General features: G+C 51.3%; 1 protein-coding gene across 3 annotated transcripts in view; it reads left to right on the plus strand.

The window, feature by feature from the left end:
- Positions 1-27,802, plus strand: part of NEURL1 (neuralized E3 ubiquitin protein ligase 1) — a 74,620-nt gene that overhangs the window by 44,098 nt on the left and 2,720 nt on the right. For all 3 annotated transcript variants that reach the window (XM_005225497.5, NM_001192253.3, XM_005225496.5), the window contains 4 exons: positions 11,606-11,847; positions 12,274-12,595; positions 24,397-25,086; positions 27,534-27,680. In XM_005225497.5, coding sequence (XP_005225554.1) covers positions 11,606-11,847; positions 12,274-12,595; positions 24,397-25,086; positions 27,534-27,680 — 1,401 coding nt within the window. The remainder of the gene's footprint in view (positions 1-11,605; positions 11,848-12,273; positions 12,596-24,396; positions 25,087-27,533; positions 27,681-27,802) is intronic.

The raw sequence follows: 27,802 nt of genomic DNA on the forward strand, positions 1-27,802 counted from the left end.
ATTTGGAAAATGGTTTCGGCAGTTACATGCTTGATCTCTTTCATGAGGCAGATTTCCAGAGCTGCTCCCTGTCTTGAGGGCAGGATGGGGTGGGGGAGAGCACAGAGGCTCCCCGTCCTTCTCCTTCCCACCCTCTCCTCCTCTTCCCTCCTGCCTCCTTCACTTTCTTCAGCGCTCCCCACCCCGCTGTGACCCAGGGCAAAGGATGGACCGGTTGCTGAGGGGCTGATGTGCGGAAGACACACACATGTGCACCCAGACACACATGTCACCCTCAGGTTGGTCTCTGGACCAACAAACTCCAGATGCTGGGGTGCAGGGGCCTGAGAGATTGGCTCTCACTGTCCCTTTACAAAAGGGGATGCTGTGGCTCAGAAAGGGAAATGGCTGACTGAGGTCACATAGCTGGCCGCTCAGAGGGAATCCAGACCTTGTCCCTTCCGCGGCTAACTCCCCGCTTCCCCTCCATGGTTCCTTAATTCTCACTCCGGCAGCAGGGGAGAGGCCATCGCAGGGACTTAGGCGATCCGGGATTAGCATGGAAAGAGCCGCCTGTCTGCCGGCAGCAGCTCTGGAGGCTTTTAGGCCAAGGTGAGCCCCCCAGAGCCTGGCAGGTGTGTCTGTGAACACAGGTGACACACACACTCACCCCACTTATGCCTGTGGGTGTGAGGAATTAGGCTAGTCCCTATCTGTTCTCTTCACCCAGCCCAGTATTTGGAACCCCACAGATGCTTGACCAATGAGGAAGGAGGAAGAATGTGGGGTTCGGGCCCTGGCTGCTGGACCACATCAACAGAGGTGGGGCAGGTGGTCTGGGGGAGCAGATAGGAGGGAAGATGTGAGCCCTGAGCTGGGCGACAGGCCAGGCAGGGCTGGGGAGGGGGTGAGACGGCTGTTCCTGGTGAGAGTTTGAATCCTGTCCTGCTCTTACTGGCTGTGTGACTCTGGGTCAGTGCCTTTATTTGTCTGAGTCCCAGTGGGTGGGGGTGGTAAGGGTTACCTGGAAGGGTTGTGGAAAGAGTAAGTGAGCTAGCAGACATAAAGGGCAGCCCACCTGGGGCACAGCCAGCACAGTGTACATGCATGTGAGGGTCTCCACAGAGGCTCCTCCAGGCCTGTGTGCGCTCAAAAGTGTACACTCACACATACACACACCATACACCCCGGCTGCCTATAAAGACCAAGACTGCATCTCTACCTCCTGCAGCCTTGGCAGGCCCCTGGCACAATGTGTCACCTGGACGCTGTCCCCGTTAGGCACACACCTGCTGTGAGTATATGCACACATGTGCATACAGAGGACAGCTGGGGGCGATGGTCTGTGTGGCACATGGACTAAGCCATGCGTCCCCTCATTCTCTCCGACCTGGCTTGGGGCACTTTGTGGGGTCACTGTGAAGACAGGGGCTCAGAAAGGTTATCATCTGGAATCCCCTTCTGGAATCTTGGGGTGAGGAGGGGGAGGAGGAGGGCTGGTTCCCTCCCTGCAGTGCCGGTATTGGGAGACACATCTGTATGTACATCTGGCTGCTGGAAACATCAGGGACTGGGATGCCGTGGAGTGAATGAGAGCAGGAGGCTCTGTATGGACATTAGCTTGGTTGTGAGGGTGCCCATCCTGCCCACGCCCACTCCCTGCCACTCTCTTTTGCCCACCTGGTCACTGGATCCATTTGGTGTTCCAGGGAGCAGCAGGACCTGCTCTGCCCATGGCCAAGCTCTATGGGTCAGATGGTCAGGTGCTAACATGTCCCTTAACCCTACACAACAAAGGGTGTGCATGGGGGCTGCAGAGATCATGGAGAAACTGACCAGGGTGGAGTGGAGGGTTCACACTGGGCAGAGTGGACCGAGCATGCTGGCTGGCTAGCTAGCTGCAGCCCAGTGAGGATGACTGCACAGCCGGACAGGTCTGCAAGTCAGAGCCCAGCTTCACTGCTTACTGTGTGACCCTGGGCAAATTACTGCCTCTCAGAGCCTCTGTCTCCTCATCTGTACCATGGAACTAAGTGATCTGTATTGATGCATAACAAATTACTCTGAAAGTTAGTGGCTTAAAACAGCAATGTGCATGCTCAGTCACTCAGTCATGTCCAACTCTTTGTGACCCCATGGACTGTAGCCCACAAGACTCCTCTGTCCATGGGATTTTCTAGGCAAGAATATTGAAGTGGATTGCCATTTCCTTCACCAGTAAAACAACAAACACACATTTAATTATCTCACATTTTCTGTGGGTCAGAAATCTTGACACTGTAGCTAAGGCCTCCAGTTTAATGTCCTTCTTGAAGTTAAAATCAAGTTGCTGGCTGGGGCTGCAGGCTCATCTGAAGGCTTGAGGGGGAGCCCCATCTAAGCTTACTTACTTGGTGATTGGTGGTCCCCAGTCCCTCCAATGTGGGCGTGTCCACAGGGCCACCTTACACTGAGGCTACTTTTCCCAGAGGGAGCAACCTGAGAGGCAAGGAAAAAAGATGGAGTCTAATGCTGGCCTGCATTTCTCATCCTGGGGACCCTCAGCGTATGTATGTGGGGGTGGCCTGTAAAACAAGCACATATGGTTAGTATAAATTCTAAAAATCATTCTAGTGTTTCCAAAGGCAGATGGATCTGAGGCCTGGGTTTGAAGCCCACTTTGCTGGTGACTAGCTGTCTACCCTGGAGAAAGCAATGGCAACCCACTCCAGTACTCTTGCCCAGGAAATTCCATGGACGGAGGAGCCTGGTGGGCTGCAGTCCATGGGGTTGCTAAGAGTCGGACACGACTGAGCAACTTCACTTTCACTTTTCACTTTCGTGCATTGGAGAAGGAGATGGCAACCCACTTCAGTATTCTTGCCTGGAGAATCCCAGGGACAGAGGAGCCTGTTGGGCTGCCATCTATGGGGTTGCACAGAGTCGGACACGACTGATACGACTTAGCAGCAGTAGCAGCAAGGGCTTTTTACAACCCAGCCTTGGGAGTCCCATCCCATCACTTCAGCTGTATTCAGTTTGTTGGAAGCTAGTTGCTAGGTCCACTCCACACCCTAGGGGAGAGGGTTATGAAGGGGCTTACAGAATTACAAAGGGATGGCCAGGAGGTGGAGGTAGGGATCACTGGGGACATCTTCAAGGCTGCTTCCCACAGATCCCTAACTGTCAGGGCTTGGCAGAGTGGGATGAGGCTGTACAGGAAAGGCATCTTGTGTCAGTTCCTGACACAGAAGAAAACAAATCAACCCTTGCAATTTTTCTCCTTCTTCCTGTAGGCAGGTGGGGAGTGCTGGAAGGTTCTGGAGCAGCCTGGACTGTAGTCAGGCATGGAGTGCAGGATTCTGGTTCTGGGCAAGGAAGGAAGCTGTGCCTTTAGTCCTCACTTTCTCTGATTTATCCACTGGGCACCAGAAAAAGCAAGGCACCAAGTGGGTGCTGCTTGATCATTAGCAAGTTTTCAATGGACTGAAGAAGTGAACAGGGGCAGCTCATTCAGTGCTTTTATTGAGTACCTACTTTGTGTGCTGAGCTAGGCGCTGGGGAAACAGCAGTAAAAAAGACAATGGTCTCTGCCCTCAGAAGGCTCACGGTCCATCAGGGAGACACATAAATAATCCCATAGCCTTTCCTAGCCAGAGAGCCGCAGAACACAGAAAATGGTCTGAGTGACTCTTTTCTCACATGCCCAGAACCATTCTGGGTGTGAGGAAGACAAGTCCATGCATTGCCTACAATGGGTGCCTCAAGGCATTTGGGCTGAATTCTGTGGAGGATCCAGATTTGACAAAGGCTGCTTGGGTGATGGAAGGTCTGTTAGGGACATAGGGGACCCCTGGACCTGGTTTGGGAATGAGAGAGACTTCCAGGAGAAGGTGGGCTTTAAAATCAAGGTCTGAAGGATGAGTGAGAGAAATTCAGGTTTATAGGTGGGAAGGAGGAAGGGATGGTTTCCAGAAGAGAAATAGGCTTGCGCCAGGCCTTGAGGCTAGAAGCAGGTGAGGGAGGTGGGCCCCTGGAGGGAACCCAGAGAAGTTCACATCTGGCCAGTTTTATAATCATCTCTCTCACTTGAAGCCCCTCCCCACCTGCTCTCTGGCTTCCTCTGAGTCTCCCCAAAGAGGAATCCCTGTTCAGTGACTGTGTGTAAACTAGCCCAATCTAGGACCACTCTGCAATCTGGGTTTACGGTGTTTGGGGTAAATGAAAACAGAAGTGTCTGGCCTCCAACTGGTCTGAAGTGAACTGATCATTTCTTATGGTTGTGGTTGTTGCTTTTATAAGAAACAATAAGACCTTATGTTGGGATCAGGTGTTAAAGTTTGAAAATTTCTTTTACATCCATGAAGTCACTGGGTTCTTACAATGGCCTGGAGAGGTGGGCAGGGCAGCTATGATGACTCTGTTTTACAGAGAAAGCAATTAAGGTCCAGAGGGATGAAGCAACTTGCCCAAAGTCACACAGCAAATCTGTGGCATGGTCAGGGTTGAACCCAGGACCTCCTGCTTCCAGGGCTCCTGCTCTTTGCCCTGTTCCATACTGTCCAGAAAGTGAGACAAGCCTCCCTCGTTAGTGATGTAAATGATCATGCCAGCACTGGTATTCAGGTCCGCAGGTTCAGGATGAGGCTGTCTTAAACATAGTAGGATCCACCTGGGCCTTGAAAGATGGGTGGGATTTGGAGAGGCATGGGTGAGGCAGGGAGAGAAGATATGCAGGGAGGGGGAAATAGCTTGACCAGAGGTGTAGGAGAGCACAGATTGATGTTAATTGAAACAATAATATAATTATCTACAACTGTGGGCTTCCCTGGTGGCTCAGACCGTAACGAATCTGCCCGCAATGCAAGGAGACCCAGGTTTGATCTCTGAGTTGGTCAGATCCCCTGGAGGAGGGCACGGCAATCTACTCCAGTATTCTTGCCTGGAGAATTCCATGGACAGAGGAGCCTGGTGGGCTACAGTCCACGGGGTTGCAAAGAGTCGGACACGACTGAGCGACTTAACACTTTCACTTTCACACTTTTATTTACAACCATTATTAGTAATAATAGAATTATTATTATAGCAACTACTTACTGGGTTTTGTTTTTTAATTAAAAAAATTGTATCGCAGTATAGTTGACTTAGAACGTTGTGATTGTTTCAAGCGCACAGCAGAGGAACTCAGGCATACATATACATGTGTCCATTATACATATACATGTGTCCATTATACATATACATGTATCCATTATACGTATACGTGTGTCCATTATACGTATACGTGTGTCCATTATACGTATATGTGTGTCCAGTATACGTATACGTGTGTCCATTATACGTATACGTGTGTCCAGTATACGTATACGTGTGTCCATTATACGTATACGTGTGTCCAGTATACGTATACGTGTGTCCATTATACGTATACGTGTGTCCAGTATACGTATACGTGTGTCCAGTATACGTATACGTGTGTCCATTATACGTATACGTGTGTCCAGTATACGTATACGTGTGTCCATTATACGTATACGTGTGTCCATTATACGTATACATGTGTCCATTCTCCTCCAAACTCCCCTCCCATTCAGGCTGCCATGTAACACTGAGCAGACTTCCCTGTGCTATACAGTAGGACCTTGTTAGTTATCCATTTTAAAATGTAGCAGTGTGTGCCTCTCTATCCCAAACTCCCTAACATCCCTTCTCCCCATCCTTCTACCCTGGAAACCTTAAGTACATTTTCTAAGTCTGTGAATCTGTTTGTGTTTTGTAAATTCATTTTTTTTTAGTAATGAATTTTTTTGCAGATTAATTTTTTGGTAAGTTCATTTGTATAATTTTAAAAATTGGACTCCACATGTAAGTGATATCATATGTTATTTGTATGTCTCTGTCTGACCTACCTCACTTAGTATAACAATCTCTAGATCCATCCATGTTGCTGCAAATGACATTATTTCCTTCTTTTTTATGGCTAAGTAATATTCCATTGTATATATGTGCCACATCTTTATCTATTCATCTGTTGATGGACATTTAGGTTATGTCCATGTCTTGGATATTGTAAAAAGTGCTGTAATGAACCTTGGGGTACATGTATCTTTTCGAATTATGGTTTGCTCTGGATATATGCCCTGGAGTGGGATTGCTGGTAAATATAGCATCTCTTTAATTCTTGTAAGAATGCCATGGAGGTCTGCTGTGGTCACCATTTTACAGATGAGAAAAATGAGGTCTCAGAGCTGGGTTTGGAGGCAGCAGGCCTGGGTTCGGATTTGGGCTCTTCACTCCAGCTGGGTGACCTTGGTGAATAGCTTCACTTCTGAGGACCTGTGTCATTGGGAGTGTCATGAAGACACTGCCTGTTAAGCCACACACACAGAGGTTGGTTACTGTCATAAGTATTGAGCCAACATTCAACCTCTCCTCCCGGTTTCTCCTTGGCAGCCCAGCTCAGTGCAGCCTAGGTACCCAGGGCTCTGCCAGGATGGTCCTGGGGCAGGGTATGGGTGGGGGCAGTGGGGAGGTCACTCCGGAGACTACACTGGGTCTGGGCATCCCCGGCTTGGAGCCCACCAAGAGGCAGGAATGTGGTCTGGAGCTGACCGAGGGTCACCCAGAGGGCTGGCCAGGCTTGTTTCTGGCAGCTCATAAATGCCCAGGAGGAATGGGCTGGGGTGGGGCGGGCAGAGTTTCCATTGTGTCAGCACCAGCTTGGCCTGAGGGGGTGCTCCCACTATGACTCCCTAGAAGCTTGTAAACCTGTCACGAAGGGGAGCCTGCCTGGGAGCAGATGGCGAGACTGGGGCTCCACCCAGGACCACTGGTCACTGGGGGAGCAGTTGTGCAGCTCATAGGCCTCCTGGCATCTTCACACCTTTTGCTGTGGCTGCTCCCCTGACTGGACCTGACCAACACTTCCTCCACACAGCCTTTCAGCACTACGCCTGCCATCTTGGGCTCACGGGGAAAGTGATCTCTAGTGTCAGCCACTGAGTAGGGTAAAGGACCCCAAACATGACATTGGGAGATTGGGGTTCATGTCCCAGCTCTGCCACTTTATTGCTGTGTGACTTCAAACAAGTTGATTAACCAGTCTGATTGGCAGCTCATCCATGGAATGGGGGTTTTAAGGGGTCATACTGTATGTCGAAATGCACTGGGGAGAAGCCCTGCCCTCAGCTGCCCCTGTGGCCCTTGGCGTCAAAGCTGTGAAAGTGAAAGTGTGAGTTGCTCAGCCGCGTCTTAACTCTTTGGGACCCTTTGGACTGTAGCCTGCCAGGCTCCTCTGTCTGTGGAATCCTCCAGGCAAGAATGCTGGAGTGGGTTGCCATTTCCTTCTCCAGGGGATCCCTTTGTTCCTGCTTGTTGTATCATAGTGCTGTTCCTTTTTATTGCAGAGTTGTATTGATTGTGTGGGTGTACCATGTTTGATTTATCCATTCACCAGTTGGAGGGCATTTAAGCTATTACCAGCATGGGGTTATTATGAATAAAGCTGCGGTACATTTGTGTACAGGTCACTGTGCAGATGTTTCATTTCTCTTGGGTAAGTGCCTGTGAATGCGATTGCTGGGTTATATGATCGGCGTTTAACTCATAAGGAACTGCCAAGCCATCTTCCACACTGGCTGTTCCATTTTGCATCCTAGCAGTGATGGATGAGGGCCACGTATGGAAACGGTTTGCGTCTCTGTGTTCTGGTGGCGTGCACACATGTACTGCAGAAGAGGCAAGATAATAGAAGGCCAGGTATCCCCCTGTGTGCCACATGAGATCATTTTAGGTTTGACCCAGGTGAATATTTTTTCAGGTTTCATCAGTCGTGACCATATTTTAAAGTGCATTAAAAAAAATGTATTCAAACCCTTGCTTTCTTGGCTGTAAATGCCGAGTAGTAAGACCTGGGCCCTGCAGTCAGATTGTCTGAGTTTGGCTCCAAGAACCCCATCCTGCTGGCTTTATGACTTTGGGCAAACCGCTCAATCCCTCAGAGGCTGATTCCTCATCAGGAAAATGGGCTTGTACTGTCTCTCCTACCTCATCATTTTGCTGTGAGGGTGAAACCAGTTAAGTATGTGTGAAACTCGCAGTTCAGAGCCTAGCACGTGTTAGCATGTGATGAATGACTGCTATTATTATTAGATGGATGGCCCATGTGCAGAAGACATGTGTACTGTCTCGCACATCCATGTGTACATGAGTAGTCATGTATAAATGTGTGCGTGGGGAGAGAGAAAAGTCTCTCTCCTTCCTAAGTCTCCTAGGGTCTGGGTTACCCTCATATGCTCACAGATGTGTGTGTGCTTTTTTGAGGTCACATGTCTGGATGCACACTGTGCCCCCAGGGACCAGGGTCTCCCCATTCTCCATCTGCTCAGCTGTCAGCTAGGGAGGCTGGCCCTGGGCTGCCCTCGCCCACCCACTGCCCTCCCTGTGGATGGGAGGCCCTGGGAATGGCCCTTTCAAGGGCCTGGGTGTTCAGTCCCTGGGAGTCCTCATTGTCTTTTCTCTGAGCCAATGTTTCCTAGATCTTTACCCAGGGCCCCAGGATCCCAACTAGGATACGTGGGGAGTGTCTTGAAGGAAGTTGAGGCCCTGCCGTTGGTCCATGGATTCTGAGTGGAGGCCGTAGCGGGGACCTCATAGAAGAGATTCTCAGCAGCTGCTGGGCTGGGCATCTTTAAAAACTGCTCTGTTGAAACTTAGTTGATACACACTAGACCAGGGGGGATTAAAGTATATGACTGGGTACGTTTTGACACATGCACACACCCCTGGAACCGTTTCCACAACAAGAGGGTGAACACACCTGTCGCTGTCACCCCAAGTATCCCCTTGCATTCCTTGGTGTTTCCCCCTCCTCCCACCTTCCGCATGCACCCGCCAATCTGCTTGTTATCACTCTAGCTTAGTTTGTGTTTTGAAGACTTAGTACCCTGTGGGGGAGGGTGGGAGGAGTGGAGGAAGAGTTTTGAAAGGAGTGGAGGCCCTGCCATTGCTCCATGGTCTATATCCAAATTTGAAAAAAAAACCGGCTTCACTCAGTGTGATGATTTTGTAATTCATCCATGTTGAGGCTCCTATCAGTAGTTCATTCTTTTTTCACTGCTGAGTAGTATTCTGTTTATAGATGGACTACATTTGTTACCATTCACCCAGCAGGTATTTCTTTTTTTTATGTTTTCATTTCTGCCTATGTATACAGCCCTGAACGGTGTGTGATGTTACTTTTCACCAGCAGTTTTTTTGAAAGCAAGAGTCAAGCTGTGTCTGAGGCTGGACTGAGCCCAGGGGGTACCTCTTCTAGATGGGGCAACTGTATTAAGTGCCACCCTTTGCTCTCACCTCAACTGTCCCTTTCTGTGGAATGACCTACCTTGCTCTACCCTCTTCAAGGGTCACTCAGCTTTTCTGGGGGCCTTCTCAGACGGGCAGGGTCTCCTCTGAGTAATTCCAGCTTTCACCACTTGGTGGCTTTCTAAGCCCTTGAGCACCGTTCTGGATTCCTTAGAGCAAGGTGAGCCCCGCCTTGTAAGGTGCCCACCTCGTGGGCCTGGCATGCAGGAAGCTACACCATAGAAGCTAGGAGGCTGATGTTCAGGGTATCTGGCTGGTTCTGGACGGTGGATCCTGGTGTTTGGGGCCCTCTGGGAAGGAGAAAGGGGGAAGCAAAGATGCAAAGTGATGCAAACCAGAGCAAACACTGGACCAAAGTCTGGGCCTTTCCGCCTCCTGGGACTCTTCCCTCCTTCTCTCCCACCTCATTCCATCCCCTTCCTGGAAACCCCTCCTTTCCCTTTAGGGAGGGGAAGGCCTCTTGGATAACCAAACTTTATTATTAAATTCCTGCCTTAGAGGGACCAATTTTGAAACATCCTGGAAGGCCTTGGTCACATTATGTCACCCCCATCTTCCGCATCCCCTGTGCCTCTTCTCAAGACGACAGGCAGGAGCTGTCCTTCCTGATGGATGAGACACAGGTCTTGGGGAAGAAATGACCCTCCTGCCCGAGCCCCCAGCTGCCAGGACTTGTGCATTAGTGCTGCCAGGGCTGCTGACACGTGTCTCAGAGCCACAGAGTGGAGGCCACTTATTGTGTCGAAGGAGCTTCCCCAATGGCTCAGCAGGTAAAGAATCCACCTGTGATGCAGGAGACGCGGGAGACCTAGGTTCAGTCCCTGGATCAGGAAGATCCCCTGGAGGAGGAAATGGTAACCCACTCCAGTATTCTTGCCTGGAGAATGCTATGGACAGAGGAGCCTGGAGGGCTGCAGTCCATGGGGTCACACAGTCAGACACAACCTAACACATGGCATTGTGCCAGAGAGGAAAGTGACTTCCCCAGGGTCACGTGCCAGTTAGTGACAGACACGAGCTACCTGGCACCACATCCCGTGTTCTTTCCTCTCTTTGCCCTGTCTCCTGGGTGCCAACCTCACATGTTTGTATGGTACCTTCCAAACCCAGCTCTGTTAATGGAAGGAAGCACAGGCCGGGGTGCTTGAGGCAGCTCCGAGTTCCTTGGAAGCCTGGGTGAAGAGGCCTGCCTGTGTCCACGGTGTTGTGGGCGTGGGTGGTGTAAAGCAGGAAGGCAGCCTGGGTGGGGGGAGGTGGCCCTGAAGGAGGGAAGAGATGGGCATGGTCCTGCAGAGGCTGCCCCACCCACCCACCTTCCTGGTCTCCAATGGCAGCCCCATGGTCACGTGTTGACTGCAGCCCAGCTTTGTCAGTTCAGCTCCAGTGCCTTCTCCTCCTCCTCCTCTCCTCCAAGAAGCCTTCCTGGGAAGTGACTTATCTGTACATCCTTTTGTGCTTCTCACTGTCTGCCATTTGTATTGCAATTTCTGTCCATGTCTTAACTCCCTCCTTGGACTGTTGGCATCTTGAGGACAGAATCCATGTATGTTTCATGCCTTATCTTCAGTGCCTAGGACAGGGCTTGGCATTCAGCAGATACATAATGAATATTTGTTGAATAAAATAAATGGCGTTGGGAGTGAATGACAGTGAATGGTGGTAGATGTTGGTTGCAAATGATTGCTTACCATATGGTGGAGGTTGAAAGTAAATGGTCATAAATTCCAATGAGGAGCAGTAGATGTTAACTTGTGGTTGTGGGTGACACATGAGGGTAGATGATGGTGGTGGGAAGTGATGGGTGAAGGGTAGAGGTAGCTGGTGGTGGTGGAGGTGATGGGTAAAGGGTGGAGGTAGCTGGTGGTGGTGAGAGGTGATGGGTGAAGGGTGGGAGTAAATGGTGGGAGGTGATGGGTAGGTGGGGGTAGCTGGTGGTGGTGAGAGGTGACAGGTGAAGGGTGGGAGTATATGATGGTGGGAGATGATGGTGGGAGGTGGGTGGAGGGTTGGAGTAGATGGTGGTGGTGAGAGGTGACAGGTGAAGGGTGGGCACAGATGGTGGTGGATAACAAACAGTGGTAGGTGGTGGAGTGGGAAATGCAGTGGATGGTATCAGAAGGATAGTGGCAAGAGGTGGCGGTGGTGGTGAGGGGCGGTGGTGGTGGAAGTCCTGGGCAGTGGTGATTTCTCTTATACCCCGGCCCTCTGCCCTTCCCTAGGGGACCTTGGTCCAGCTCTTGGACTGTCAGATTCTCTAACGCTGTGGCTCGTTCCTTTGCAGACTCCACTGGGGGCCCCTGCCCTGTCCCCTCTCACCGATGCCACCACAAGCAGAAGCACTGCCCGCCGGTGCTGCCCGGCGGGGGGCTCCCGGCCACGCCGCTGCTCTTCCACCCCCACACCAAGGGCTCCCAGATCCTCATGGACCTCAGCCACAAGGCCGTCAAGAGGCAGGCCAGCTTCTGCAACGCCATCACCTTCAGTAACCGCCCGGTCCTCATCTATGAGCAAGTCAGGCTGAAGGTGGGGCGTCTTTCCCTGCTCCTGTGGCTGCACTGCCTGGGGCCTCTGGACTTCCCCACTTCTGCTTATGGCCGTCACCCTCCTTGCCCCTTCTCTTTCCTCTCTGCTGCCACTTCAGCTCTTCCTAATCTCTCCTCTCTCTCCTTACCCTTTTCTTAACCTTCCCTGTGTGACAAGGAAATAGAAAGGGGAGTGGCCATGGGGAGGTGATGGGAGAAGGATAAGGGTAGTTGGTGGGGAGGAGGTGAGGGCTCCTGGGGGAAGGAGAGGAGCCCCAGTTGTGGGTGAGCTGGGCAGGGTTACGTCCCATGGGAGTCTGCCTGGGGGTGGTCTGCAGAGAAGGGTGCCGTTCCTTTCCCTTGGGCTCGCTGATGGCCGGGGCGGGGAGGCTGGGCTGGGGGTCTGAGGCCACACCCCTGCCCCCAGATCACCAAGAAGCAGTGCTGCTGGAGTGGGGCGCTGCGGCTGGGCTTCACCAGCAAGGACCCGTCCCGCATCCACCCCGACTCGCTGCCCAAGTACGCCTGCCCCGACCTGGTGTCCCAGAGCGGCTTCTGGGCCAAGGCGCTGCCTGAGGAGTTTGCCAATGAGGGCAACATCATCGCCTTCTGGGTGGACAAGAAGGGCCGTGTCTTCTACCGCATCAATGACTCGGCCGCCATGCTCTTCTTCAACGGGGTCCGCACGGCCGACCCGCTGTGGGCCCTGGTGGATGTCTACGGCCTCACTCGAGGCGTCCAGCTGCTGGGTGAGTGCCTTCTCCCTCCGGCCCCTCAGACGCAGGGCACACCTCCAGGGGCTGTGGTCAGACTGGTTCCATCAGGTATGGGGCCACCCCCCACACTGGCAGCAGTCCTGGGGCCGAGTGGGAGCCTTGGAACTGCAGAGCATCCCTGCCTTCTGGCCTGCGGCTGTGGCCGTTGGAGCTTGGTGAGGTCTCTGCTCTCTGTGGCCCCACAGGTTGTGCCTTTGAGCTTCATAATCATATATGGCTGCCTCGAAGACACCCCCCGCCCCGATCCAGGAAGTAATTAACATTAAGCATCATGACTACTACAGTATACAGAGTACTTACTGTGTGCCAGGCACTTTGTTAGTGCCATTCTGCTAACAACTCTGGGAGGCTGACCCCATCGCTGGGCCCATGGAGGTGCGTCTCAAGCTCAGGGAGGTTGTCTTCATCCCTAGGAAGTGCTGCAGGTGAGCTGTAGAACCAGCACTCTGTCCCGAGTGAGCCCCGGCCCTGGGCTCTGCAGCCTTCCAGCAGGTCCAACCCTACCTTAGTGCTCTTTGCATGGATGGGGGTGGAAGGGGTAGTGGGGGAGAGCAGAAGGCACTTGGGGGGCCAAGACTCTTCTGGCTGCTCCCGGGCCCGCAGTGTGACTAAGGCTTCAGGGCAGTGAGAGGGCAGGCATCCTGTGGGCGATCCAGGAGGAGGAGCATTAGAGGCTATCCTGGGGTTGCTAAAGTACCAGGCTTCCTGGCGAGGGCACCTGCAGACCCCCAAATGCCAGGGCTGGAAGGGGCCTCCGAGTCTTAGACTTCCTTGAGTCTCACAGCAAGTTGGTGGCTGAGGACTGAGAATCCAGGTCACTGGACTCCCACTGGACTTGAGTGTGTGCCGGCAAGCATGTGTGTGCCTGTGTGCACAGACTGGGCACAGGCCAACCCAGGAGGAGCCTGGATGAACCTCAGCTTTCCCATCTGTACAATGGGTCAGTAGGAAGATGAAACCCAATTAAAGAGGCTGTGAGTAATGTGTCCAGCCTAGTCCTGGGTACCAAGTCAATGCTCAGCCAACACTTGCTCTTGTCACCTCCCCTCCCTTTACCATCTCTCTGCCTGCAGAGAAAGCTGCCATGGAGGTGGTGGGAAAATGTTTTTTTTTTTTTTTGTCCTTTCTGACTTCAGAGCCTAGAAACTGAAGCTTTTCTCTTCTAGTCAGTTTATAGTGGGGGGAAAAAAAAAGATGATGAAAGTAAAAACAAATGAGTAAACCCTTCTCTGAGAGGGAGGGATCCATGCCTTACCCACCAGGTTCCTCTCCGGAGTGGAATCTTGGGCCTGGTGTGTGGAGCATGCTGAGGATATTTGCAGAGTGAGGAGGGGAAAGTGGGGGATAGATGGTGACTTGTTAGATGAAGGAAAGGGTTGAGGGGTGGCTGAGGGAGACCCAGCCCTGCTCACAGACAGCCCCAGGCTCACTGGGAAACAAAGCAAACACAACTCCAGACACGATCCAGGCAGAGCCCAAGCGAGGACAGTAAATCGCTGGATGCTGTGGTCGCAGGATCTCGTCCGTCTGCCCAGATGGTTCCTTCCAGTTACCTTATTCACCCTTTCAGCCCCTGGCCCTGGAGGGAGTGATTATTATCCCCATTTGGCAGGGAGAAAATTGAGGGCTATGGAAGGCCTGGCTTGTGTGTGTAGGGATGTGGCAGAGCGGAGACTTGAACTGGGTATTCTGGTGCCCAAAGCGGTACATTTCACATTACCCACTGGGGGGTTTCAGCAGGAAGTCAGCGGAGGATGAAATTAGTGAGGACAGGTGGAGTTCAGGAGGGCTTCTTGGTGGAGGAGGCCTAGGCTGGGCCTACAGCTCTGCAAGGGTGAGGACAAAACGGACACACCAGGTGAGATGAGGCTTCCTAATCTGCAGGGCTGAGGGAGAGGCCTGAAGAGCGATCCTGAAGGGCCGCACCCAGGGCAGAGCCCAGGCACTGACCTGGCCTCTTTGACTATAAATAGGTTTTCACGCAGTAATTTCAGTTGCATTTGAATTTCCCGTCAGGCTCCTTTCTGTACACCCTGTAAGGCCAAAGCCCTAGCTGATTCCCGTCACAGCTGTAAATCACCATAATCCCTGGGCATTTTTAAACACTGATTATGGCCCCTAAAATGAATTAGCAGATTAAAATATGTCCTCATTTTGTTCTTCCTAAATTGATTTTTTTTGTTAAAAAAACAGAGAGAGAGAGAGAGTGAGAGAGACCCATCCAGGTTATCTTCGGAGGTGGGCCTGCTGCTCTGTGCCTGCATCCCACACCCCTGCCCCCGGGACATGCCCACTGCCCGTGTGGTCTCAGGGTCTACTTCCCTCCCCGCCCTCTTCCCTCTGCTCCCATCCGCCCATCTCCCACTCCCTCCTCTCTGCCACATCACTGCATCCGTGTCTTTCTGGGCCTCCTCCTTCCACCTAGATCCCCCTGGCTCCTCTGCTTCCCCTTGTCTCCCTCCTCCGCTGAGTTTCTCCTCTGAAGAAGTCACTCCCTGTCTTGGTGGCTCTGAAGACGGGCCTATCTTTCCTGTTCTCATCTTTGTCCCCTAGATCAGTGTCTCATCTTTAGAGATTACCTGCCAGCCCTATCTGCCTGCCCCCACCTGTCTGGAACCTGAGGCAAAGCCCTTCGAACCCCGCCTGGCCAGTGTCTGCTCCTCAGGCTAGAGACATCCTGGGGTCCAGGGCACAGAGTAGGCCTGCAAGGCAGGCCATGGGCAGATTGGCCATCTTCCCCAAAAGGGTGGAGGCAAGGGCTGGTGTCTTTCCCTGGTTGACACCGCCAAGTGGGGGCCCCATCCCTACCCCCCGCAGCCCTAAACATCACCTGGGCTCCCCGCTGCCCAGGCCATGGCCCCAGCAGAGCTGCTTCAGGTCTTCCAGGCTCCCTGTTATGCTGGAGTTCACAGCAGATCACCCTCTTCCCTCCGGGTGCCCTGGCCCAAGCCCTGGCTGGTATCTCCAAGAATAACAGCTTCCTACCTCCTGGAAGAAGGACCTGCCAGCAACTAAATAAACACAAGTTTTATGGGGTGATTAATACTTGGAGAGATAAGTTCCTAAACCAGTTTTCAAGGTCTCCCTGCGCCTCTCAGATGTGTTGACTCAGGAAGAGTAGCTGTGGGTCCTGGCCAAAAGCTGGTGAGCCCGGATTCCACTTATAGGATGCTCCTGCAGCCTAGGTGCTGTGCAGTGGTCAGAGGGGACACTAGAACTGGAAACCCAGCCCCTCACCTGAAAGAGTTTTTACACTGGGGGACATACCATATGACTGCTCTGAAGTGACCTAAATCCAATACTGCATAAAAGTGTGGCTGAAGAATAAAACTATGGGGGTGCATCTGGGGAGCAATCCAGAAGGACTTCCTGTAGGAGGTGAGTTTTAAGTCAGGAACTAGAGGAGGTGGGAAGAATGGACCTCTTGAGGAGGAACAGTGTACGCCAGACAGGAGGGGTGTGCATGGGCACAGAGATGGGGAACTGGCACTCAGTTGGGGAAAAGATCCTTCAGGGAAGGGGGTTAGGTGGGGAGGCTGTGGATGGCTTGTGGACTTGAGGAGAGTGGGTGTGCACAGGTGCGGATATGTGTGTGTATCACAGGGGACACTCAGCAAGAGAGTTGAGTTTCCGGCAGTTCTTACTGTCAGGTTTTTCAGTAAGAGGAAATGTGGCCCAGAGATGGGAAGGAGCCTACCCCAATTGTCCCTAGTCAGAAGCCAGGTTGGGCCCACAATTCAGACTTTCCAGCTGATCTGGGCCCAAGGTCAGTGTAAGAAGACTTATTGCTCACTCACGATGTGTATGGCTGAGCCTAGGAGGCTGTTAAGAGGCCATGGGTATGGGTTAGGGTTAGGGTATGGGGGGACTCCCAAGGACTCATGATGTCATTTCAGGTCTTGGAAAAAGACCCCATCTGCCTACTGAGGAGAAGGATGTTTGGAGACTCTCAGGGTCGCTTTCTGGGGGCCAGGCTGCTGCTGTGCCAGTTTCTGGGGTGGTGGGCCAGCCTGGCTGCCCAGCAGTGAGAGGCCTGGACCTCTCTATAGATAAGGCCAGGGGTCGGGTCCTTATCCTGGCTGTGCCCAGCTTGTGGTACAGAGCGTGAGGCATCCTGGCCGGCTGAGGACCACACTGCCACCTGGGGTTTCCACTTCCCAGGCTAAACTAATATTTACCTTCAGCTGTGGCTGCCAGGGGCCGAGAGGCAAATATTAGCTCAAGGGGCCCAAGCCAAGCCCTCGGGATGAAGAGATGAGGATGCTGATCTTGGTGTCTTTCCCTTTGATGGTTTTCGTTTCATCTTAGTTAAAAAAAAAAAATCTTGCTATTCCTTCTGCTTCACACTCTTCCAGTGCTTCTTTTTGACTCACCTCGAATTCTGCCAATTATATCAAGGCCCCGTACCAAACCCTCCCCTCCACTAGGAAGTCTCCCCTGACTACTCTGTTCTTCCTGACTCTCCCTCTTCCTGAAGCGAGTGGAGGTCTACTCCACAACAGGGGTTCTGTATCATGTGTTTGTCCCGCTCTTTAAGAATACAGTAGAGATCGTCTTTGATTACATTTTAAAGAAAGTTATTATTGTGCCTATTTTGCAGGTAAGGAAACTGAGGCTCAGAGAAGTCTGACAACTTGTCCATGGTCACACCACTTAGTAGAGCTGGCGCTTGAGCTCAGAAGCATGGGCTACATTACTCCCCAGGCTCTGTAAACAGGAATCTCTCTGGTCTCCCTATTATGTCTAGATGCCCCCCAGGGGTGGGGATTTGGGCCCCCTATGTCTTCCAGAATAGAACTTACAAGAGCTCAAGGCATCAGGGATCAGCCACATGTGTTGGACACAGATAGGCCACCAAAGGCCCTGGAAGAGACCAAGATGGGTGGTGGGTACCCAGCGTCCTGTTTAGTGGTGACAGTGGGTCTGCCTGCCTTGTAGTTCCCTGAAGTCTTTTGAGGACCTTGTTTGATCCCGTCATTCACAGTGTGCTCTAGTTTTCTACCAGAATGAACCTTCATAAAGTGCAAGCACATGTAATTGCCAATAGCAGGCTGTTTCTAATGTCCAGAAATGGCAGTTTTGTGTGTCCCCATCTAGTACCTCTTTGGCCCAAGATACAGTTCTGGGGAACTTGGAGAGGCCTGGTGGCCCCAGGAGGGGAGGAGCTAGGGTCTTGGCGACGAACTGGGGATGAAGCCCTCATTTGAGAAACAGGAGGCCCGACTGAATTAAGACTCCACTTGGCCGCTCACTGACTTCGGGCATGTCTCTCAGCATCTCTGTGCCTTGCCCACCTCTTCTGTTATTTGGACATAATTGTACATGCACCATTTACCTTACAGATAGTCTGTGAGGCTTCCGGATACATAAAAGTGTTTATACAAATGGGAAGGGCTGTTGTTTTTAGGTTAAAAAGGAATATCTAATTTAAAAACACCACCAAAGTAGACAATCCCCAACCTGTCCTCTCATTGAGAGGGGGGCAAGTGCCTGTGTCTGGATAAAAGTCAAACCACGCAATCTAAATTATTTCTTGGGTTAAGGCCTGTGGTTCTCCAGCTGGGTCCCTTGGAGCACTGGGGTTCCACAGAGGCATCTCTGCGGTGGCTGAGTGGCCGAGCTCTGTGGTCACCTCCTAGACATCAACCAGAATTTTCTGTTCCTTTGGATGAACGATTCTATTGCTTGGGGGAAAAATAAAAGTTTGAGACCCACCAGACCAGATGATTCTGGGGATCTATCCATCTAAGATCCCGTGGCTTGAAGATTCTGTAAATCTAAAAATCTATGACTCTGAGGGCTTCTGGAACATTCTGCCCTTTGTTCCATGAGCCTCAGAAGTGTGTTTGTTTTTCCCAACTTTCTTGTGGTTGGGTTTATATGGAGAGGGTGGAGGTGGTGTGGGTTTATATGGAGAGGGTGGAGGTGTGGGTCTCAGGGCACTTCCCAGAAGGGTGGAGGAACTCTTTGCCCATCCCAGCCATGCACCCACCCTCCCGGCTCCTTCCCCTGCCCCGTGCCAGCTGCGAACCAGCAGGAGGATGTTTATGGACACAGTTAATGGGTTGGTGCGCCTTCCAAACGGGCCAGCAGAGGTCCGCCAGCCGGCTGGGTGGCCGCAGGCTGACCCGTGGTTAAAGATTATCCAGTGCTGTGGATGTGAGAGTCTAAACAAACAAGACTTGGACCGATGGCTGGCCCGCTTCCAAGGAGCCTCTGCTGCAGCGCCCAGGCCCCACTCATCCCACACTGACTGGCAGCGTGTAGATCTCTGGGCTAGAGCTGCCCGAATGCCCTCCGCCTGGCATCTCCCCCTCCTTTCCCTTCCTTTCTCCTTGCTGGTTTTGCTCACACTTTTCTCCCCAGGCATCTGCTAATGCAGTTTTCCCACCCGAGTGCCTCTTGCTTCTGTCAGTCCAAATGCTCTTGTCCTTCAGGGCCTGGGTCAAATCCTGTTTCTTCTGAGATGCCATCTTTGACTCACCCTGAAAAAGAAGTTCTTAGCCTCAGTTGGACAGCATTATCCTAACAGGGAGATTTATTCTAAAGAAGAAAAGGCTCAGAGTGGGCCCTAGGGAGTGGGTATGGGACACTTGCATCTATGAAAGGAGTTTTTTTCTAAGTCACAGGTGTCCAAAGACAGGGAATAGATAGCCTTGAGAAGTGGTGAGCTTCTCGTCCCCAGGGGCGTTCTAGCCAAGGCTGGGTGAGAGCTTGGCAGAGATAAACAGATTTCCTTATTCTCCTCTAAGGTCTTATCTAACCTGATATACTGAGAATTTTCATGACTCCAAGCTTCAAGTCTCCCAAGGGCTCCTGGCTCCGCAGGGCCTGGGTCCTGGCTGTCTCTCCTTAAACCCTGTCCAGGGCTGGGCACACAGGGCTCAATGGGTGGGTATGCCGGCTGCCTTCCCTAAGAGGGGAAGCCCAGGCCTCCTTGCCCTTTGCAGGGCCTGGCTCTTTCTGCCCTGGCCCAGGGGATCTGCCAAGCCAGCACCAGGTGCCAGACGAGGCAGGAGCTGAAGATGGACAAGTTCTTTCTTGCAAAACGGGCCACGAGAGGGGAGCCAGCTTTGCAGCTTCTCCTGTGGCCCTGTGCCACCTCTCCACCATAAACAACTCTCAAGTAGGCAGCCGCATGTCCCAGGCCCAGATTAAATAGCTCGTTGCTTCAAACATGGGGTCATCCACTGATGGAGGTTGCAGGCCGGCCGTCGGTGCCCCAGGGTGCAGTCCTGGGCTGAGGTGGGGCCATGGTGTTCTCCCCTAGCTTTGGGAGCCTGGCCCCTTCCCTGACCCCCAACTTGATGTGGACTCATTCTGCCAGGACCTTTGTTGTCCCCTCTGTAGAGGGTGCCCTGACCCACTCCTCTAGCTCAGGTTTCATCTATTTCAGGGCCTCGCGCAGACGGGCACACTGATGGGATGGTTATTTTGGAGCTTGCTGGCAGCTTGCAGCTGCTCCTGACCCTAGGAGTGGAGGGGATGGGAGAGGAGACATACTTGGGCTGGGCAGTGGCCCCAGGGGTTCTGTTTTTAGCTGGTTCCCAGTACCTCTTGTCCCTCCTCTCCCAACTCCTGTGATATTTCAAGCAAGGTCAAAGGAGTCACTTTCTTGCCCCTTCTCCTCTTTCTTTTCCCGCTGTTTCTCCTTCTTTCTCTTCCTTTGTCTCTAATCTCCACTTGAAGCTTCTCCTTCCTGGTCTTTAGTCAGTGAGGTCATTCAGCGATTCTGTCCCGGGTGCTTATGACTGATGCGAAGTCCTAGGTTCAAAGAGTTAGTCGCCTGGGTGCACGTGGACCTGACTTTGACAAACTCAACCTGAGCAAATGCAAATAACAGAAATTATCAAGTATCTAGGTGCCGGGGGCTTCGCACTCTACCTCTGGTCCCTTCAACAATATCGCAAAGCAGGGATTATTACCCCTGATCTCTAGGTGAGTGATCTGGGACTGGAGGAAAGTGGCTCACCCACAGGCCACCAGCCAAGTGCTGGGTCAGACATTTAAACCCAGGCCTGTATCACTCCAGGGCCCACGCATATCCTTCTGAGCCAGGCAGCATGGAGACAGTAGCAAAGGCTCACAGTACCCTAGGGATCGTCTTGTGCCAGGCACTCTAGTGCTTCATCCCACTCCATCTTCTTCACAGCATCCCTTCCAAACGGGATTTCAGATTTCATACTAATAAGGAAATGCTGATTTCACCACTATAGAAGAGAGGCCCAGAGGGCTTAAGCTGTTTATCCAAGGTCATACAGCCAGGAAATGACAGAGCTCAGATGGGAACCCAAACTGATGACTTCAGAGTCTTGCACTGGACTGTGTTCCTATCTTGCTGACCAGTTTATGGATTTTGGTTACCAAAACTCCTAAAACACTCTCAGGTTGCGAGAGTACTTATTAGGAGAGGTGTGATGGCCACACTGTGTCAAGCTGGTGAGAGTGTATCTGAGAGTGTACTGAGTCTGGAGCTGTTCATTGTCTACGAGGTGGGAAGGTGTGTGTGGAGTCTGAGTGTTCCCTGAGGAGAGCTGTCTTCAGTGTGGGGCTGAGAGGCAGCCCCAGAGGTAGTAGGTATAAATACAGGAAGGTTATAACCAAACGCACCCTGGAAAGTAGACTGTATATAGAGCAGCACATGAGCTGACAGACAGTGTCGGGTGTGTTTATATGTACACGTTTGTGGGTAGCGATCATTTTATTTAGGTTGATACACAGTCTACTCATTTTTAATATCTAGTACTTTCATACAAAAATAGCAATTAATTTGTAAACACTACCAGAATATTATCTAGCTGGTTTGTAATTTTTTAAGAGTGTTATTTTGTGTTTGTTGTGGTGGTGGTAGTAGCTCTTGTGTTCATTTTTAAGTGTAGATCTGTAAATACAATTGCAGGATTTAAAGCTTTAGCATGACATCTTGTGTACACGAGAGGAGGGATTTGAAGGAAGATGCCTTGCAGAGTGAGTTGGGTGGCAATTGTTAGGTTAAGGGAATTTATTTTCCTATGGGGTACGTGATAGTGTCAAAAGGAAGCATTTCTCCTAAACTTGGGAATAGGCAAACTACTAATCGGTGTAGCTTTGCATAGTATACTAGTCTAAAAAAGACAATAGGTAATATAATGAAAAAAAAAAAAAAAGCTTTTATGATGGATTTTGTAAGGTTTGTTGTAGGATAACCTGTTTTCTTGTTATGATCTTACCACTCAAATGAAGGTAATTTGAATAAATTTTGTGTGGTACAGGATCAATGAACTAATTTTTCCTAAGAGTTCAACAAACAAACAAAAAAGCAACTAGGGAGGTAGATTTCAGTTTAAGAGAAGGAAACATTTTCTTAAAGACAGAGTAGCTCAGCAATGGCCTGAGTTGTCTGGGAGGGAGTGGGCATATTCAGGCAGAAGAGGACTCCTGTGGGGGCAGAGAGCAGGAGAGCGTACATCCAGCCCCATTCAGGAGTCTGTTTTGAGGGTCTGCCCAGCTCCATGGGCTCTGGCCTGATTGTCCTGAGTGTGGGGGTTGCGTGGGGTGGAAAGAGCAGCATGGGGTGTGTATGTGTGGCCCCCATGACAGCCTTGTTCATGTAAACCCTGGTTGGGCATCTCTGAGCCACTTCTTGCCTCCTTACCCTGCTTCTCCATCCCTTCTCTTCTCTGTCCCCAACCCTCTTGGAGTCCCCAAGGGCCAGTCCCTGGAGTCCTTGAGGGGTCAGGGGAGCAGGGCTGTGGCCTGGGGTCCAGGTCGGCCCACAGCCCTCCTCTGCCCCCTGCTATTGTCTCCCATGTCTTGCCCTCCTCGCCTCTGGCTCTCCGCAGCCCCCCAGCCTCTCTGCACCATTGCTGTCACAGAGTCAATTCCCTGGAATAATCACATTTTCCGGTTGGCTCCCTCCTCCTTACTAAACACGATGCTGGGAAATCCCGACCAGCCAGGCCTCGACGAGAGGCTTCTCCAGAGAAGCAGGAGACTTGTGGGGAGGGCTCAGCACCCTCTCCTTGCTGGGGCCCAAACAACACTGTTCCTGGATGGGGCAGAGGAGCTGGGGGAGAGCAAAGATAGGGAGGCATTAGAGAGCAAATCTAGATTCAGCTGGAGCTGAATTCTGGCTTCGCTATCCCTACCAGTCTGTTCCTCCAAACTTTGCTCTCATGCTGAGCACCCCTACCATCCTTACTCAGTTCCTGGAGAGAAAGCACAGATTCTCCCTTGGGGAGGCTCAGAGAAAAGCCTCCTGAGAAGGGATTGGTCCATGGTAAGGCCAGCAGTGGCCCCAGCCAAATTTGGGGCCTCCCACGAAAAGGATCCGGTAAACCTATATGGCTTGAAAGTGGAGGGTGTGGGATAAGGAGTTGGGTGGATCACGCTTTAACCCTGGAGCTGCAGCTTGGTTGTCACAGAACATCTCCGAGCTTTATCCGTACAAAGGGAACACCTCTGTGGGATGCTTTAAGGAGGAAATGCAGCAGTAATTCATTGCACCTGATGACTTTTATTACAAATTATAGGACTCCATAAAGCAGACGTAACCAGCCATTAAGAAATTACGGTCTCAGAAACATGGTTATTAGTGTAAAAGGGTATACAGGACACGATAAATAGAAAAATTAGTTTTGAAAAGGAAATTTGTATAACAGAGTTCTTCACCTGGAGTCCATGGCCATGGATGCTCTGAAATTATCCACAGAATTTAGGGAGAATGTGCATTTTCCTGAGAAGATAGGTACAAGTTACATTTTCAAAGAGATTTGTTACCTGTAAAAGTTAAAGTTTAAAACTACTGATGTTTATATAGTATGATTCAATTTTTGTGTTAAAAAGAGAACTAAAATATATTCAAAAAAGGCTGGAAACTCACACATCTAAATATTAAGAGTATTTTCCTCTGGATGGCAGGCTGACAGGAGATTCCCATTTCTCTTTGCTGAACTGTCTTTTTTTTTTTAAACAAAATACAGTCTGTATTACGTGTATGAATAAAAAGAGAAAGGGTTTGCTTTCCAGTTGTTGGTTTTGAAAGGAGGGCTTGGAAAAATTCACTTAGCGTCTCCACCTCAGCGTCCTTTGGTAGAAACAATATCAAAAGCTAATTTTTGCTATAAGATGAGACAATTTGTGCAGAGAGGTATTCTAGAGGGGAGGGTTCCCTCTGGGCTCCCAGAGGCATAGAGTATCAACATGCATTCAGCAAGTGTTTACTGCTTTCTTCTGAGTGCCAGGTGCTATCCTGGCTGCTAGGATAAAGAGCCAGGTCCCAGGAGTTCATTTTTTTTAATCCGACTTTTATAAGTGTACCATTTAGAAGTAATCGTGTTTTTAGTTTTGGTGTCTTTCCTGCCTGATGATCCTTTGCTTAAGCAGATAGGTAGTCTGAGGTCCTGCAGAATGTGTGATGTTCTTGTTCAGTGGCTAAGTCGTGTCAGACTCTTTTGAGAACTCACATGGACTGTAGCCCGCCAGGTTCCTCTTCCATGGGGATTCTCCAGGCAAGAATACTGGAGTGGGTTGCCATTTCCTTCCCCATGGGTACCTTTCCATTCCAGGGATCCGACCCAGGGATCCAATCTGTGTCTTGTGCATTGGTAGGCGGATTCTTGACCACTGAGCTACCAGGGAAGCCCCTGTAAAATGTCCGAGCATTTTCTTTGCCGTTAGAAACTAGATTTGTCTTACTAGTGCCGGCTTTAACGACTAGTGGGAGGAGACTCACAGGCGATGGGACCCGGGGCTGTGGCCCGCCTGACGGTCGCCCTGTCCCCCTACCCCCGCAGACAGCGAGCTGGTGCTCCCAGACTGCCTGCGCCCGCGCTCCTTCACCGCCCTCCGGCGGCCGTCCCTGCGGCGCGAGGCGGACGAAGCGCGCCTCTCCGTGAGCTTGTGTGACCTCAACGTGCCGGGCTCTGACGGCGACGAGGGCACGCCAGCTGCCGGCTGCCCCATCCCGCAGAACTCGCTCAACTCGCAGCATAGCCGCGCTCTGCCCCCGCAGCTCGACGGCGACCTGCGCTTCCACGCGCTGCGCGCCGGCGCGCACGTCCGCATCCTGGACGAGCAGACGGTGGCGCGCCTGGAGCACGGGCGCGACGAGCGCGCGCTCGTCTTCACCAGTCGGCCTGTGCGTGTGGCCGAGACTATCTTCGTCAAGGTCACGCGCTCGAGCGGCGCGCGGCCCGGCGCGCTGTCCTTAGGTGTCACCACGTGCGACCCTGGCACGCTGAGGCCGGCCGACCTGCCCTTCAGCCCCGAGGCCCTGGTGGACCGCAAGGAGTTCTGGGCCGTGTGCCGCGTGCCCGGGCCCCTGCACAGCGGCGACATCCTCGGCCTTGTGGTCAACGCCGACGGAGAGCTGCACCTCAGCCACAACGGCGTCGCGGCGGGCATGCAGCTGTGCGTGGACGCCTCACAGCCGCTCTGGATGCTCTTCGGCCTGCACGGGTCCATCACACAGATCCGCATCCTTGGTGAGTGCCCCTGGCCACGTGCCCTCCTCCCTCGAGGCGCATCCTGAAGCTGGCGCCTCCAGGCCTAGCATCTCGTCTTCCCTGGAGGCAGAGTCTGTCTGGGTAGGGGGGAACAGCGCCCACCCTGCTCCTTATGGGTTCTAGTCAGAGTCACTCTTTTGATTAGTCCATGGTTCTCAGATTTCACCAGATAAACCCTGGGGAGGGGGAGAAAAGCAGGGAACACTGAGTTTCACGCTCAGAACCGGTTTCACCCACATGCCCACGTGCATAAACAGCTCTCATACACATTGCCTAGTGGTTGTGGCCTTTTAAAAATGGGGAAAAAAATTGTTTCCACTAGCAGTGAACTTTTTGAGGTTCAGTTTCCATTTATCAAAAAATGGGAACGAAGACCTCTACCTCTAAGGACGGTTTTGTGTCTAAATAAGATAAAGAGGGTGGTGTGTCAGCGGCCAGGTATCTCTGAAGAGCAGTGCCTGGATTGGGGGCTTTTGGAGAATCCCTGGGCCTTGGAGGAAATGGGGTTGCAGATGTCTGGGCCTTCCTGGCTTTGAATGGAGAGTTTGAATGGACTGGGTGACGTGATTTGTATAAGCCATATTTCGCAGAGTGTTCTGCAGGATGCTGGGCTCAGTCAGTCCCTCAGTTGTGTCAGATTCTTAAATCCCACCTCCAGAAATTTTGATTCTGTAGATTTCAAATTAGGTCCTGGGCATCTAAAGTTTTCTTCCTTAGCAAATTTGGTCAGACAAGTTTGGAGACCCCTGGGCCTCACAGCCCCCAACCTAGACCTCACCCCAGGAGACTTCATAGACATGATAAAGTGTGTATGTGAGTAAGCATGAGTAACACCGTAAGACTGGCATACCGTGTCTAGGCACATGTGAGTAAATGCATGGGTATTTGTGTATGCGGTGCTGTTGGTAATTGTGAGTGTATGAGAGTTTTGTGAAATCAGGTAAAATCAGTGGAGACTTCCTCCTCTGGAAAAAGACCAAATGAAGATGGAGCGGGAAATAAATTGGAAAAAGAATGAAAAGAAATGGGACTAGGGTGCTAAGAAATTAGGATTGAGGGAAGATAAGTCAGGGAAGAGTGAAAAGAAATCAGGCTAGATAAAAAGACATCAGAAAGGAAGAAAATTGGCTTAAAAATTCAAGGTGGAATAAAAAGAAACCAGACTAGAGTGCAGAAAAAAAAAAAAAATCAAGCTGAGGTACAAAGATATTTGGCTACAGTCATCAGGAGATACTGCTCCTCAGATAAAGGATATTACATAAGGGCAAGATAGTCTCTTGCATCAGCACCATCTAATAATAGTTAAGTAGCTTTTCAGTAAAGCTTCTGTTGCTCAAAGAGGCTTACTAGACTAGAGCAAAGGAGAAGCTTAAAAAACAAACAAAAACCCCAGGACTTAAATGTCCCCAGAGGGAAGTAGGCCAAGGTGGGCGTTGAAGATTAATCATTCAGAATTTAATATATGCTGAACAGTGTGCTCCTGAGCTGTTTGGAGAATTGGACATCTTGACTACCAAAGTGGTGATAGAGGATCCTGACTTTAAAGGAAAAACAAATCAGTAACAATGTATGGAAGGATGATTATTTACTTCATAGAAGAGTGCTTTGGTTTGTTGAAGGCCTAAGTGAACTAAGAATGAAAAGATATTTCCTTCACCCTAAAACTATAGCCAATTTCATGCTTCATGGTGAAACATTAGAAACATTATCATTGAAGTCGAGAATGTGATTAAGATGCCGTACAGTATCATTCTGAAAATGCTAACCAGTGCAATAAAGCAAGAAAAGCAAATAGGAGGTATAAATTTCTGAAAGAAGGAGATGATAGTTCACTTAAAACATGTTAACACTACTAAGAGAAATCCTGTGGACAGCTAATAAATATTCTTAGAAACAGTGACTATTAAGTGAATTAGATTGAATAAATTAGACTGAATAACTACTAATAAAAAAATATCTCATTGAGCACTTACTTGTGTGTAGGGCATTATGTTAGGGCCTGTGGGAAAGTCACAGGTGAGTCAGGCTTTCTGCTCTCCGGAAGCTCAGGGTTTAAATAGGGAAACGTTACAAAGTTACATTCCTGGGCAAAGAACAAATAATTTCCCAGGCTCTGTGATTGCTTATTTCTATGCAAGGTGTGTATGACTGGTCAGTACTGGATAGAGATAGGTGGTGGTGGGGTGGGGGGAATCAAGGCTGGCTGGAGGAAGGGACTGAGGAGAGAGCCCCAAGAGACTCCCTGGACAGTTAGCTCTTTAAGGCAAAGGCTCAGTCAGTCTCTGAGCTAGTGGCTGGGCTGTGTGGTCAGGCTGCACCACCCGTTTCTCTCCTGGGAACCTAATGGAGGATGGAAACTCAAGCTTTCCAAGGTGGGCCTCTGAGTGTCTAGGTCCCACCTTCCCCCTCTCCCTCCCTTTCTGCAGGCTCCACCATCCTGGCAGAGCGGGGCATCCCATCACTCCCCTGCTCCCCCGCCTCCACACCAACCTCCCCCAGCACCCTGGGCATCCGCCTCTCTGACCCCTCGCTTGGCACCTGCAGCTCTGGCCCTCTGGGGAGCTCTGCTGGAGGTAAGTAGGCTGGCCTCTTTGGTTCCATGTGACTGTGCCAGCCCTTCCACCCTGAGGGACCTGCCCTCCACCCTGGCTGAGGCAGGTCTGCAGACGGGGCTCCAGAGGAGCTGGAGATGGGC

Source organism: Bos taurus, chromosome 26 (genome assembly GCF_002263795.3).
Source record: "Bos taurus isolate L1 Dominette 01449 registration number 42190680 breed Hereford chromosome 26, ARS-UCD2.0, whole genome shotgun sequence".
Taxonomy (NCBI): Eukaryota; Metazoa; Chordata; class Mammalia; order Artiodactyla; family Bovidae; genus Bos; species Bos taurus.